Source organism: Pempheris klunzingeri, chromosome 12 (genome assembly GCF_042242105.1).
Source record: "Pempheris klunzingeri isolate RE-2024b chromosome 12, fPemKlu1.hap1, whole genome shotgun sequence".
In the NCBI taxonomy this organism is placed as follows: Eukaryota; Metazoa; Chordata; class Actinopteri; order Acropomatiformes; family Pempheridae; genus Pempheris; species Pempheris klunzingeri.
Window position 1 is genome coordinate 17,571,939 of NC_092023.1, and position 16,450 is coordinate 17,588,388.

The following is a 16,450-nucleotide window of genomic DNA, read 5'->3' on the forward strand; positions in this document are numbered from 1 at the left end:
CATGAACACTTTGAGAAGATAGATACAAACATAAAACATCTCCTCACTCAGTCACAGGTAGAGAAGCAGCAATGACAAGTCTACTTTTTTGCACTGAAAAAAAGCCGGGCTTATTTCTGAAATAGAACCCAGGCCTTGACTACATCATCTTAAAATGTTCCTACAGTGAAAGTATGTATGTATAATGTACAATGAGGAAAGTGTAGTGTATGTATTGAAGTAAAAGTTGAGAACAGTAAAGTGTCCCCCTGTGACTGTTGTACTATTCTATCATTAGGAACCTTAAATTGACACCTGAGCAGGTGACATTTCTGTTACAGGAAATGAAATACCACCAAAATCCCATAATTCACTCTTCTCACCAGACATTTTGACTTTTAAAAGCAGGAAAAATTAACAATGCTGTCACATTTGACCAAAACTCACCCGGACCGTGGTGTTCCTGCTGCCGGTGGAGGTGGTGTTGTTGGTCATGCGTGTTTGTGGCTTGGTTTAATGAGTGATCGGGACTATGGCCGTGGCCCGGGTGCTGGGTGGTGTTGTGCTGGTTGTCTGGGTAGTCAGTGTCATATGGCTTGTCGATATCTGCCTGCTGGTCATTCTGTTCGCGGTTCGGGTCCCCGCTCTGCAGCTGCTGCCATGCCTGGACGTCTGAAATGCACAGAGAGCTGAAATTAGCTGGGCTTTTATGTGATCTGTTGACACTAACAACAGTATAGAATATTCCCAGCCTTAAACCTGGACCCTATTCTGGTCTCTAAATGACTGATAGGTGCAAACAGTGTCGGAATTGATCCAGTAGATCACCTCAGCCAGGATGAATCACATTAAACTGAACTGAGACACAGAGAGATCAACAGGAAATCAGACAGACGGGGAGAGAGCGAGACAGAGGGGCTGATGGGAAACAGGCTGATGTACTTGTGGATTTCTCAGCGGAGTTTCCTCAGTTTTTGTTTTGCTCATTTGCTCACTTCATTGTTTGACTCTCAGCTGGGGACAGAATCAGAGTGGCAGCAGGAACAAGGAGCTCTGTATCAGTGACCTGCAGGGCAGAAATTTACGCACTCTGCAACACTGGAGAATCACCAAGAAGAGGAGAAACATGAAAGGACTGTAAAAAGTGGTGTGCTGACAGTTTAAATGCTGGTTTTACAGATTTTTCTTAGAAAATAGAGAGTGGGAAGTCACAATATTTGGCACTTTCCACTCACCATACTCTCCCTTCTATGATCAGATTACCTGACGGTGATCTCCAGTAAACACGATTGGATAAAATGAGAATAAAAAAATTATCACCCAACCTTACAGTTAAAATATCAGTTCCAACTGAATTGGAGAGGATCTCCTCCTTCAAAAGAAGAGCAAAGATCAACACATTTGCATCCCAACTGGCTTCAGCAAGAGTTAGAACTATGTTATATGGTTTATTGATCTGACTGGTTGGTAGGCAAATGGTAGACGTGCCCGCCACTTTATAGAGGACGACTTCTCACAATGGGACTCCCTGGATCATAGCGGAAACACCACAGATCACATTCGTATCAGGTTTTGTTGGTCACATGTCCTGTTTCCATCCTCAGATTACAACAATGAAATTAAAGTGTCAGTGAAATCTTGGAGGGTCAAAAACTGAACCATGCATCCTGATCAAGCATTGCTGAGTCAGACAGTGAAGCCTGCAGCATATCCCTGCGTGCAACTATATGTTAGGAAGTGGAAAGAAACTGTCAAGGGAGAAAAAACGCAAAATGCTCGAAGCAATCATGCAGAAACTGACAAACAACATGTGAGTGATTCGGGGAACAATTCAAATGAGACCAAAACTGTATTTGTCTCTTGATGTTGACGACTGTACAGATTTTTTTCTCACTTAAGGTCCCATGGTGGTTCAGTGGGAGGAGGGGGACTCTCTATACCAGCAATAAATCTAAATCAAGATTAACTGCCACTTTGTCTACTTTCAGTCCTCCAACTTCGATTAATTTCCTCTCACATCTTCAATTACAGCTTTTTACAGCCTCACAAAGTCATTTTGACTCAATATGAAGATGCTGAAACTGGTTAAATGTTTATGTTATGAGGTGGACAGAATAATACGAACACCTGTACAGTCTGAGTGTGTCTGGGCTGTGAAGTTTGGCTTTATTGTGTCTCAGCAGTGATGACTCACCTCGGGGGCGTTGGCGTTTAAGGTGTTCCTGTTATTGTGTCCAGTCTGTTTCTGCCGGACTGCAGTTCTGTTGATGATTTTATTACATCGACCTCAGCTCGCAGGAAGTCCACTCAATCGGAGGCGTGGTGGGAGCGGACTGTACCCTGCCGAGGTGTGTGTGTGTGTCTTTGTTTGTCTTTCTTTGTTAAATCAAACCTCTAAAGGCCAAAGGTCTATTTTAGTCAGACTTTTTTCCAAAAACATTGACTGTTTTGATTCTCAGAGTTCTCCGTGCCACTCATGGTAAAAATATTTCATCTTCTGTACACTGTGGCTCAGTTTCCTGTTCAGACCGATTTGGTGTGTGTTTAAGTATACGCAAGTATTTTTAAACCTGGCCCCAAGTTGGGCATATTCTGGTGTCTAAATGACTGGTAGGTACATAAAGTTTACCACCTTGCAGAACACAGGAGCTGCTAGTCTAATGTTGCCTCGATCAATAAGCTTCTTTGTGTTACTGTGTGTTCCACAAATATTGTGTTGAATCCATACTAAACCTTTAAAACACCAAAGTTGCACAATAACACAAACAAACCAAGCAATCAAGACAGCAGCAAACCTGTAACTCCTGTGTTCTTAGAGGTTTTTGTCAATGGAGTCTGGTGTCTCTGAAGAGAGCGATATAACAACTGTTTGTGGTTAAACCCACAAAGTTGCCCCAAAGGATGATGTTCCAGCCAATGCAGCCCGTTTGGTGGCTGCTGGCTGAGTTGATCTACTGGATCAATTCCTTTTTGTACCGACCAGCCATTTAGACAGCAGAATATGTACAAATAGGGCCCAGTGTTAATGATGCTGGAGCTGACCTTTAAAACAAGCAAACCTTACAGTCTACAACCTGTGAACCCCCCTCCCTGTCCACTCCATCTTCCTTTCCTTCATCAGGTCACAGTAACATTAGTCTCATCTACCGTCATTCTGCTGTGACCTCTGACCTCTTCATACAGCATTGAAGAGTACTGATAACAAACCTTTATCACGACTGTGACGTACTCTACCTCTTCCAGGGTGTGAGTCGCTGTGTGTTTATAGGCCGAGGATGTGGGAGGGTGCTGCGGGGGTGACCTTGGTTGTGGGTCCTAAGGGAGTGGCTGGCGTACACTTTCTTCCCAAGGGTTGGAGGGGGATGGAGGGAGGTTAGACGTTATCCTGACCTAAGCTGAAGGTTTATCCAAGCCAAGCGTCGCTTTGCACTTCACAGCTTCCTCACTTTGTTAAAGCAGCTGGAATGAGTCAGACAGCTCTGACACTGACTCGGTGTGTGTGTGTGTGTGTGTTTCTAGTTATAGGGAATAAACATTCAGAAAGTAAGATGATGAGAAGTTGATCTGTGGCTGTCCACACCAGCAGAAAATTAGTGTCAGTGTATTTCTACTTAAAAGATAACTCCTGTATTAGACCTGGACCCTACTTGTACATATTCTGGTGCCTAAATCACTGGTAGGTGTAAAAAGTGTTGGAATTGGTCCACTAGATCAACTCAGCCACCAGCCACAAAACAGGCTGCAAGTGTCTGACAACATTATGGAAAGGATCCCTACAGAGACAGACCTGGAAGATCCTTTTGGTTTAACCACAAACAGCCATCCTATTGCTCTCTTCAAAGACACCAGACTCCATTGACAAAAACACTAATTTTACACAAACGTTGCTGGTCTACTGCTGCCTTGATCGGTTAGTTAGTTTGTTTTACTGTGTGACAACTTAACTTGTGGAAAAGAGAGGGGATAAGTAGATGCTTATACAAACCAAACATTTTCTGCTGTTTAACACTTCGAGCTGTGAGTCGTGATTAAAAATTGATTGAAGCACAGAGGCGATGAGGAGGAAAAGTGGACTGATGGTCTGATGATAGAAACAAATTTTAGAAAAGATGGCAGGGAAACTTTCATTGATAAACGTCGAGTCTCAGCACAAACAAGAGAGACTGAGAATAGAAAGAGAGGACGTCCTCCCTCAGACATCTGGTAAACACTGCAGTTTCCCACACACACAAACACACACTCTGGACTAAATTAAGTTCCTGAGCGATACCAAACTTTGGCTGTTTTGTAAAAAGTTGCTTAAAAATAGAACCAAGTGAATGAAGAGAAACAGGCAGAAAGCAGAGTGCGGCAGCAGTGACGCGTCTCTATATTTATTATTGTGCACTCGTCAAACTGGACCAACAGTGCAGACTGGACAGCTACATCCACAGCCTTTATCCTTTAATCATGTATTCTACTTATTTATGTACATTAAAAATCATGCAATTATAAAACTAATTCAAATTTGAAATGTCACTTTATAACATTTGATTGTTGATTGTGTTTCTGTCTGAGCGTGAGATGGCTCTCAGGCTGATTTCAGTGTTTTTCTGCATTTTTGCAACTCGAGTCAGCGTCGGTCAGGGCTGAAGACTTCAAGTTTGTCAAAGTAAAAGACTGTTGGTGTGTGGATAGAAGGAAGTGAGCTGAGCTGAGCAGAGCTCAGATACATCAGCTACTGCTAGAATAACACTAATATCTACTGCACAGCTGTCAGAGGGAGAAGTGCACTGTGGGTAATGTAGGCAAAAAATGTCTGGCATGAAAAAGACAAAATCTCTGGTTCTGCTGCATCAATTTTTATATGTTTTTTTTTTTAACAAACTGTTCAGCAGGAGTTTGACAGATATGGGAGCACATTAGGGCCAGGCATAAGGAAAAACAGAGAGGAGGAGGATTTTTTTCTTTTTTTGCATTTCGAAAGTTGAAATGACTGAACAAAGTCAAAATGGAAGTCAAACGTTGAGTATCAGTACCAAGATTGCAAAAAATAATCAGATAATCAATGCATTTCAAAATTAATGTTGAAATGTCAAGAATTAAGTGAAAGTGTTGAGAAATGTCGAGAATCAAGTTGAACTCTCAGTATCAGTGCCAGGCATGCGGAGAAATGAATCAGAAGATGACGTTTTTTTCCCCATTTTGAGAATAAAGTTGACTTTTCAAGATGGCATTTGACAGAACAAGAACACAGGTTAGTCTCACTGGGCGGGCGTCTCTACCAGTAATACACGACAGGCTTTGCTTTCTGTTTATTTAAAAAACCTTTAATGGGAACTTGCCATTAGAGGGCTGCGCTGGGAGAGGCACTAAACTCCAATCTCACAGGAGCAGACGGTCTGAAATAAGAGGATTTTCACTAGATGAAAATAGTGGAAATGAGTTCCTGTATGTTTAAGTGATCAGAACTGAGCTGAAATAACCGCTGGTTGATTAAGAACAAACACCACGTGAACAGATACAGAGACTTTAAACTCGTCCTCTTACAGGATAGTCAACGAGACAAACTGAACCTGAGCACATTCACACTGATGTTACAGCGGGCGGCTGTGGCTCAGTGGTAGAGTGGGTCGTCCCTCAATCGGAAGGTCGGGGGTTCGATCCCCAGCTCCTATGGGTCAACAAGCTCCTTGGGCAAGACACTGAACCCTATGCTCCTGAAGCATGTGTGTGAATGAGTATGATGTGGTGATGTGGTGAATAAGGGTGAATAAAGATGTCATGTAAAGTGCTTAGAGTAGTTGAAATAATAATAGAAAGGTGCTATAACAGGAGCTCGTAACATTCATATCATTCAGCCAAATGGTCTGCAAACATCAAATCAAAGTGTTTAAACAGCGACAGCTGTTAGAAGGTGGACATTAGAGGACTCAACACAAATATCTCAGGAGTGGGCGGTTTGAACTTAACCATCAGTGGGATGGTCATTAAAAAACATTTGCCGCCATGTATCACCTCCTTATTAAACTGGTCCCACAGTCTGGTGCTCGATGTCCCGTGTGCAAACAAAAACTGCAGGAAAACTGCTTTTAGTTTGTGTCAGTTTAAAACCATGATTACAAACTTCTCCACTGTTTTTAATTGTGTGCTGTTGGTTATTTTTGTTGTTTTAACAACATACAAGGGACATGCGCCTGTAAAACATCCAGAGTAGGCTGAAATAGATTACTTGAAATTTGCTCTTATTCCAAGGATTTATGAGCTATCATTGGCCTTTAATTTGACACAGCATTTCTGCAGTGAACAGACAACTGTTTGTAAGCTTGTGTCCATTGTAATCATTGTTGCTATAGCAGCAAGCCATAGTAACAACAAAGTGATGCTCTTGCTGACCCACCTGTGTCCTCACAGTTGTTTCCTCCGTGTCCTGGACAACAGCGCCACAGCAGAGCAGTGACGATCTCCTTCTTCTGCCTGTAGACCAGCCGGGTGGTCAGCTTGTCCCTGCACACAGAGGTAAAATAACTCAAATCAGGACAAATTTGCTGATGTCAAAACTGATATTTTAAACTGAAAGACACCTGAAATTGAATTGTATTTAATATGTTTTACTTATAGATAAAGCTGGAAGAGGTCGACATGGATCAGATCTCAGATCAGAGTTCTGCTCCTGTCATCTCAGATTTAAACTCCTCCAGAAATCAGACTTTCCAGGAACTGAAGTCAAACTGGGTTCAGCTGGACCACCAGCAGCTCTGTTATCTGATGGAGCTTTCAACAGAATTCGTACAAAGTCCTCATCGTGTCCATCTGAAGAACATGTGGAAAATCTAATTTACAGTTAATGAGCTTTTTAAACGAGGTAGCAGGAAGGAGTGACTGTGGATTCAGGATCAGCTCCAGTCTCTTAGTTTGGTCATTTTATTAACTGTTCCTGTCACTTCTGATAATATTCAATACAGAGACTTCAGTTGTACATCCGAATCCATACTGTTCTCCAGTGGATTTACTTTACTCACCAAACCTTTTACCTTCCCTAGTTTTAAGATGAACTCCAGTATTTTTAAACCTGGGCCATATTTGTACATATTCTGGTGTCTAAATGTCTGGGTAGGTATGAAACGTGTAGATCACCTCAGCCAGCAGCCACCAAACAGGCTGCAATGGCTACAACATAATCCTTTGGGACAACTGCACCTGATGAAAGTACGTCCAGTAAAAGTGCTCTAATTTTCATTTTTGTAATACTATCCAGGGGGAAGTTTTATTTTTTATTCTGGGGTGTAATTTTACAGATTGGTACAAACTTGTCCTCTACTTGATTCAAGTTAGCCTTTATTAATCTCTATTTATTGTCAAGATCGTAGTTCCATACTTTACCCAATCAAAGATTTCCAATTGCAATGTAATCCTTTGTGAAATCACTGTTTTTGTCAATGGAGTCAGGTGTGTTTGAAGAGAGTGATATAACATCTGTTTGTGGTTGAACCAAAAGGATCTAACAGGTCTGTCTCTGTAGGGATCCTTTCCATAATGTTATCAGACACTTAGAATAACAATCTGAGTCTGTCAGTGGAAAAAACAAACACTTTTAGTGGACGTACTTTGATCAGGTGCAGTTGTCCCAAAGGATTACAGTGTAGCTTGTTCACAGCCCATTCTTTGTTGCCAGCTAAGGTCTACTGGACCAATTCCAACACTTTTTATACCTACAAGTAATTTAATACAAATAGGGCCTAGGTTTAAAAATGCCTGAGTTCTCCTTTAGTACTGATGGTTAACCCGTATTGAAGAAAGTATTCAGATCCTTCACTGGCGTAAAAATACTAATCCCATACTATATGAAATATATATATATACTATATAAACTATATAATATAAGTCCTGCATTGAAAATGTTGCTTAAGTGAAAGTATGTGATAATCAGGAAAATTAATTTAAATGGTTTCAGTGGGAGAGTTTAATGTAGAACAAAACATCAGATTTTATAAACTCTTCATATGTTTTATGTGATAATCTGAATCAATAAAGTGACTGAAGCTGTCAGAGAAATGTAGCGTAGTAAACATTACAATATTTCCTGTGAGATGTGGTGAAGTAGAAGGAGGAAGTGACACGAAAAGAAAATACAAAGAAAAAAAGTACAAATACAAGTACCTTACATTTGTACTTGATGTAGTCCATCATGTTCCACGAGAGGCTCAGATGAACTGTAACAAAGTGACTCCCTGAGGTTTCCATGAGTGGAAACATGAAACTTTGTGGCAGACTGACCAGCTGAAGAGTCTCAACCTCATCCATCATGTTTCAGGTGTGTTACAGAGCAGGTAAACCTGCCTGTTTAAACCCAAAAAACATTTCACTTCCTGGGTCGTCACTCAGTATCCAATCAGAACTGGACCCATACGTGACCCCGCCTCTTAGGGATGCTACACCTCCAGTGGAGACATTTCAAAGTAAAAGTACCTAACAGATTTTCCATAAAGAGTACCTAAAAGGAAAACAACATATTTTCTAAACCTGCACTCAATTTGTACATATTCTGGTGTCGAAATGACTGGTGGGTACAAAAAGTGTTAGAATTGGTCCAGTAGATCACCTCAGCTTCACAACATTGTGGAAAGGATCCCTACTGAGATAGATTGGTAAGATCCTTTTGGTTTAACCACAAACCACAGCTGTTATATCGTTCTCTTCAAAGACACCAGACTCCATTGACAAAATGGACCAATTACTACACTTTTTGAGAACATGTACAAATAGGGCCCAGGTTTGAAAATACTGGAATTATTCTTTAAATACTAAGTACTAAGTCATCTGAGGTACTTTACAGAAGTCTTTCTACTTCGTTTACCGCAGTAACACTTTCAACACTTTTACTTGTGGCAGAGTATTTTTACATTGTTGTAGTCGTACTCTCTACTCCACGTCTGACACACATGCTACAGTACTCATTACAGCTGTGTACTCACTTGAGCAGCTGACAGTTGGGTGTCCCGCTCTGACAGGGACTCTGAGACTTGACGGTGTACCTCTCTGTTCCGCACACCACCTTGGTAATCACACGCTTGTGCTCGAAGGCACACCAGTTCCTGCACAACACACACACACACACAGAGTCAGGATACTGATGCTGGCTGATAACACGTCCACAGAGTTTCAGGAAGATGGATGACATCATTTAAACATCCCCGAGGGGACATACACACACACACACACACACACACACACACACAGCCTTTAACTGCTGCTGAATTGACTTGTTTGCAGTTTGTTGTTTCCTTCCTTTTTCGGGTCAGAGGTCAAACGTGGCGAATCTCCACACTGACCACCAACAGTTTACTTAAAGGAGTAGTTCTACACTTTTGGAGTTACATGAGAAGATTGATACCATACCCATGTCTGTCTGGCTAAGAAATATTCCCACAAATTATCCTCCTTAAAAACCACAATGTGACGTATTCACGCTTTAGTTTTTTGTTCAGATTAAACAAACCAGATGAAATACGATAATCAGTAAGCTTCAGAGTAGCTGGGAGGTGGATTATTTCCCAGCAGAGCCAGGCTAGCAGTTTTCCTCTGTTTTCAGTCTTTAAGCTAAGCTAAGCTAAGGCAGGCAGGTAGATGCAGCGACATATTCAGCTTGGCATCAATCTATTTACCAAAATGTTGAAGTATTCCTTTAATAGACCTTCTGTAACACTACGATACCTTTTGGCCTTGCTTTGTGCGCATCTATCAACAGCTTCCATAATTCTTAGGCACTGCTGTGCTTGCAAAGTGTCATGGGTGCTGTATTGTAACATGGAAACAAACACCTGTATAAAGTACTGCTGCACTCCAACTTTGATGCAGTGATCGGTCATTTCTGTGCTGTTCTAGCTGAACATCTGTGAGGTTTTTATGCTTTTTGTTTGTTTTTGTTGCATGTTAATGACAGTAGATATTACAAAGTTATTTATTTTGCTTTGGCCTTTATCCTGCTTGCTCTTGTCTTTAACCTAAAGCCCCCTGAGTGTGGACCCTGATGGTGTGTTTGCTGCGTTGTTGATGTTGGACTGTTAGTACTTCCTATCTGCTGACTCTGGCTGGCAGCGTCACCAGCAGCTCTAAGAGTTCAGCTCCACTTTCATGTTTCACAACCGCTGCTGTGTTTCTGGAAGTGACTCTTTACACAAACACAAACACATTATCCCACTTGACATTTATAGATCTAAATCTCTAAATCTCTTTTCCTGTAGAACATTCATACGTTTTCTGAACTTCATCGTGAACCAGGGGGCCTTCTCCATCATATGAAAACATTTGAATTTCCAACAGAGGGCGGATGTTTCTACATTTCTCACCGTGGGTGAGGGAGGTGTGGGTGGAGGCCAACAGTTCTCTGCAGCACCACAAATCATTTTTTACATTAACAGTGTTGCAGCCAACTAGTGACAGATAACAGTTCAGTATGTACACTGGAGGGTGAAGTCGGACAGGAGGTTTCCCATTAGTCTGTTTGTGCAACATGATCTCATGGGATGGTGTATAATGGGCATGGGACTTTTGAACTTCATTCACCATTTGGTGAGACCAGGCTGGTTTGTGGGTTCTCGTGTACGTTCACAAAACGCCTCAATATGGAGTGAGAAAAAGCTTTAGACAGAAAGAAGAGAGGGTGGACTGTCATAAAAACTAAACAGAAACCAAAAACTAAACTAAATTAGAACAATTAGAGTAGCCTCTCAGCAGGTCTCGGGCAGTGTCCCCAGACAAACATTTTATGTCCTCCTGAAATATCTAATGTCCTCTCACTTTAATTAAAAATCAATATATTGTGTTATATAAATTTTATTTAATCCAGCTGTTCCTCATTCTGAAAACAAATCAAAGCAAATCATTTTTTCAACTGGGTTAAAACGACCAATGTTACATCTAACAGGAGCAAAGGAGTTCAGGGTGGATGGAGTGATGGGTCACACTTTGCTTTCAGTCAGAAGACCGCTCTTCCTGTGAGAAACCAAAATCAACATTGAATTATTTTGACGTTTTATATTTTTAGTAACTTTAGTCACAGATTGTACGTAAAGTAACTTTTAACGTAACTTACTTACACATACATAATGTAATTAATGTGACGCCACAGGACCTTGGAGACCACCTTTCATTTCTTGTGGGCGCCATGTGCTTAATTTAGCTTCACTTTCATAACTAATGTACTTTTTTTAATCTAAGCCATCATCTTTTCCTAAACCGAACCACATAGTTTTGCCTAAACCTAACCAACTGCAGTGTCACCCAAAACGTTTTAGGATATGTGACCTCTCACCTCTGACGTATGGCTAGCATACAGCACATAGGTCAGAATTAGTATACAGGGTTGGTTTTATTCAAACACACCTTCAGACTGTCACTCCTCTATACACAGGTGAGCTTGAAACAACAACAGTGCGCTGAGAGAAATTTGGAGATTTGTGGGAGCTGGAACAACATCAGAGAATAAACCTTTCATCTTCATCTTCAGGTTTAATTTGTCCTGTCAGACTGAACTCTGGGCAGCCAAAGCCCTTTTCCTCCTGTTCATCTTTTCTCCTTCATGTGATGCAGCTTAATCTCACATATTTCCTCCTATGTCCTTGCTTGGCCCGAAAAAAAAGTTGCTACAATTCCTGTGGTTTCATTTTTGTGATTGCAGGGCAGCAGATTTGGCTCACTCAGGCCTGTAGGAACCTCCTCTGTGGTCCTCTGTCTAATATCGTCAGCTCATAATCAGTGATAAGGTGTGAGGAGATCTGTTCTGAGATGAGAACTGAGGATCCTCCTTGGATGCTCTCTGTCAGAAGAGATGATGTTTCATTCATTCCAGTAGTTACTTTTGTCATGAATGATTGTAATTTCCTGAAGTTGAGAATTGCCTTCATTTGTCAGAATGCATTTAGAAACTCCAGAGAACCTGCTTGAACTTGTTTTATGAATTCAGTGGAGCACAAGAGTTTTTACAGGTAAAAAAAAGTAAGAATAATAAATAAACAAATTCAATATTCTAATATTAAATCATATCAGCAACTGCTATTTGTAACAAACAACTTACATATTATGAGAGAATATACTGAAGAACTCCCACCCCCCCACACACAGAGGAACTGAAAGCCAGCCAGTTAGTTTTAAAATACAACCTGATCTTCAAGCAGGTCAATCAATTTTAACTAATAAATGCTAAATCCATATTGAATACATTATTGACATGTACTCATCAACACCTCTTAACTTGTAACATTGTCTAGACATCAGGTATGCACATTTCTGACTTAAATGATCTTTTGCTGAGGTGATTAGCCCAGAAGTTCACTGTGTTTTTACAATGCTTAGAAAGTTAATTTGACATATAAAAACCATTCACAACTACTCACAAGATGCCTCTGCTAATGTGAAGCAAGACTCAAAGACCCGCCAGGAGACCTTATATCAATAATAACGGAGTTATAGAAAAGTTTAGACATTAAACATTAGACCGTCACCCATCTACAGACAGAGCAGAACTGTCGCTTTGACTAGCTGTGAGTGTATTCATTTATCATTGCACCATCTGATCTGTATCCACCTTCATCCGGCTCTTCTGTACTTCGTGGATCAAAACAGCAGGTAGAGATGTCCACACAGTCCACTTTGACCTCATTATTGAGGGTAAAACAGGACCTGTGGTCACAAAACATCACAAAATAACAGCTGGATTGTGTTGAGCGCGTCAGACTGAAGAGATGTGACCTTGTGAAAGAGAACAAATGGGATTTTTCTCCTTTCCAACATAAACATCCAGTCGTTTGGTTTAATTTTGGGATGTCAGTCATTTTGTAAAAGGAGACTTCGCTTCTTTCAAACAGCACTTCTCATTGTGGACCAAGAATCCTCAAATCTTTACTGAAGGCATCTCTTTTTTCCTGTGTTGCTGAGCCTCAAGCTGCCTCACAGCTGTAATCTGTAAAACTGTCCTTTTTCAGCTGCATTGTGTCCTGTGTGGAGGATTTGTTTTGGTGCACGCTCAAGACAGATCTGTATGTGAGACAGTATGTGAGCGAGACCTCGACTCCTCCTGAGGGAGACGGAGGAGAAAGAGCTGCAGGGTCCAGGAGTTTGGGTTCAGATCTGAAACATGTTTGTGAATGAGTCTGAATAATGAGACTATGTAGACACTCATTCAGATATCAGCACTTTATCTGCTCCTAGTAGTGTTTGTCCTGAGGATGGCACTAGAGGAAAAGATCCAGAATTAACTAAAATCAAAAAAGGTTCATCCTCTTCAGAGCACCATGAACTTAATGGAAACACTTTGTTGTCGCCTAATATCCAGCTTTAGAGCAGAGATAGAGCTCATTGGGATAGCTTCATATGTTTAGATCAGGATCGTAATTTTTTTAAAAAAACAATCTGATGTTGTTTCATCAGTATCAATCTTTTTAGCAGATTTTAACAAACACCATTTCCCATCAGTCCTAACTATTCGCAAGCTAAACAATGAAGTTCGACAATAAAAGATGAGTCAGTAAGCGAGTTTCCGTGGTTACTTCAGGTGTCTGTAATCCCAGGAAAAGACCTCATCTGCTTGTTCATGTTCAGATTTAATGTCTGAGCAGCAAAATGTATCCACCTGCATCGTCATCCTCAGTGTGATAACAGCATCGTCTTTACATTCATCTTATCGAGCTGTCTTTGGACGTTGTTTTGAGAGTTGTCCTTTCATTTGCCAGCTGTGTCTCGGCCTCCTGATAATGGCTGAATGAGCAGTAAATGATGTTATCTGCAGGTTCAGCTCCCTTTGATCTGAATGTGTCTGACCTCAAGTTTGCCTCCTCACTGAGCTACTTTGACAGGATTGGACGACAAGGCCTTCAGTGACAAGATTAGCAACAATTCAAGCAGCCAGCAGAGGTTGAGGGTCGCAACACCAAAACAGAAGAACCCTCTCAGGCTGGAAGGCTACCATGGTGCCAGTGAAAGAAGAACAGGAAGAGACAGGAAGACTTTGTATATATTTCAAAATAAGAGCACATGCTGCAGATGTCTCTCAGTTTCTCTTTATATCTCTGCAGCAAGTTTCAGATGTTTTGTTCTTGCAGCAAAACAACAAAACGTTTCATTCTCTACTTCCTCAGCACTTAACTACCTGTTGACCCCACACTACACACACACACACACCCTACCCCCACCAATCAACCCCAAAGCTAACGCTGACCTCCAAGACACAGCAGCACAGCATCGACTCACAGCACAAAAAGCTCCATTTGTGAACGATGCCCTTAAAGCAGCGAGGGGGGCGGTCAGTGGGGAGAGAGAGGGGGGGGGTTCATAGAGGTAATGGGGGGTTGTTTTGTTAAGAGCCCTCAGGGATCATGTTATCAGGTAATCAGTGGTTCTGCAGTTTAATGTATGTATGTGGGTCAGAATAGTGATGGAGGCCTGTATGAGCTCGCTCCAAAAAATGTCCCTGGGACATTTAATCCTCTTATTTAGTCTGTCAGTCTCAGAGAGTGACACACACCTTCAAAACGGCTCCGAAAACAAGCGTCCAAACCTCATGATGTAGCAGATTAGTTCTCTTCTGAAAGAATAATAAATGTGACTGATTCCTTTATATTTTTTTTATCAATGAAATCTGTACTGAGAAATAGAGGTTCACTAGTAAACATTTTACATGATAATAATAATATTAACTATAACAATAATAATAATAATGTATTTTATTTATAGATGCCTTTTGAAACACTTGAGGACACCTGTCATGACAGTAAAAACCAACAGCACAGTATTGAAACATCATGAACTTAAACTAAGCAGACAACAGGGATATACAATTGTAAGTTAATACATTTGCTGAATATATAATCATCAGCGGTATAAAAGACAAACAAAGTGGCTGACTCAGACCCATTATGCCAGTGTGGCAAGGTGTATTTTGAGACAGGATTTGATGAGAAACTCATGAATGTTTAATCCCACTTCACCTCTCCCTGCTATACCAAATATCTGTGTCGCTCTGTTGTCGTCTTACACTCTTTGTGGTCATTTTAGATATTTTGTGGTTGTTTTTCATCTGTTTGTGGTCGTTTTGTGACCCTGCACCCGTTTCACCTGCTCAGTAATCCATCCCTGATACTAATTAGCCAACTAGAAAAAGAAAGTGAACTTTATTTGTATTTATTAATGAATTTGTCTGTACCACATTTCATCACAATCCATCCAGCAGCTGTTGAGACGCTTGAGTCTGAACCAGAGTGGACAGATTGACCGTCCTTAGAGCTGCCACAGGTTTTATTTTCAGTTCAGACATGAAATAATTGAATAATAACTGCAATTAAAGATTGTTTTGTGCACAGTGTGAAACCTGTGAGAGGCGGATCGGGCTAATACCTGGAGAACAAACACGACTGGGACGCCCTGCCAGTCTGACACTCATAAAATCATACAATTAATGTGTGTGTCTGTGTGTGTGTGTGTCTGTGTGTGTATGTGTGTGTGTCTGGGTGTGTGTGTGTCTGCGTGTGTGTGTGCAGCAGTCTGGGTGGTACCAGCCGATTACGAGCATGCTGGTAGTCAAAACATTTAAACGCTCCCTGCTTGGTACTTCTGTCAGCAGTAATGCGTTGTTTTATTGTGCAGGGTTTGAACTTTTTATCTTAATCTGGCTGTTTTTATTTATTCTTGTTTCTTCAGTTATTGTGACGCACTTTGAGCTGCACCCTCAATAAGCATGTTGCTATATAAATAAAGTTTATTATTATGATTATCATTATAAATCAGTTATCAAAATAGTTATTGACAAAAAGCTTCAGCCCTACTTTACCATGCAGCTTTCTTCAGTGAATGGAACTTTGTCACATTGGTCAAAAGCAGAGAAAAAAGGTAGTTAGTGGATGTTGAGTTCAGGGTAGTTTGGACTCACCCGATCCGGGCGAGGTAACTCCCTCTCTCTCCCAGGGTGGTCTCTGTCGCCCCGGGGGGAAGGATCTCGGGGTGAGGGGGGAACGCTGCTCCTCCTCCTCCTCCTGCCCCTCTTCCTCCCAGCTCCTCCTCCTCCAGCTCCACCTCGTGGTCTCGTGCTCTCACCTCACAGTGGGCGCTCACCAGTAAGCCTAGCACCAGCACCAGTTCTCCCACTGCTGCCATGTCTGCTCCTGTCCACACCACTGACTGGAGGCTCGCACGACCACTGGCTGCTTTTAAACAGCTGGAGGAGAGAGAGAGAGGGAGGACGAGGAGGGAGGAAGAGAGTGGCCACACCTCCTGTTTCCTGAGTGTGTTCATAGCGTCTCACATCTCCACTTCTTCTCTGAACAGATTAAAGTCAGTTTTCTTCATGTATAAGCTGTTATATCCACATCCTAACTTTTCTTACCCTGTTCCATCAAAAATAAGTATTCAGTTCATAATAATTCAGTTGTGGAGTCTGATGTAGAGGATTTATATCCTGAATCAGAAAATGTTCAATACATTTCAATAAATATTATTTTTC

At 41.3% G+C, this 16,450-nt stretch overlaps 1 protein-coding gene across 3 annotated transcripts in view; it reads right to left on the minus strand.

Moving 5' to 3' along the window:
- Positions 1-16,112, minus strand: part of mmrn2a (multimerin 2a) — a 34,328-nt gene extending 18,216 nt beyond the window's left edge. For 2 of the 3 annotated variants that reach the window (XM_070841327.1, XM_070841326.1), the window contains exons 1-4: positions 15,881-16,112; positions 8,934-9,053; positions 6,359-6,465; positions 427-651 (exon numbers count right to left, since the gene is read on the minus strand). In XM_070841327.1, the coding sequence (XP_070697428.1) occupies positions 427-651; positions 6,359-6,465; positions 8,934-9,053; positions 15,881-16,104 (676 nt within the window). In that variant the 5' untranslated portion in view covers positions 16,105-16,112. The remainder of the gene's footprint in view (positions 1-426; positions 652-6,358; positions 6,466-8,933; positions 9,054-15,880) is intronic. The other variant, XM_070841328.1, reaches the window with a different exon arrangement.
- Between the last annotated feature and the right edge of the window lie 338 nt (positions 16,113-16,450).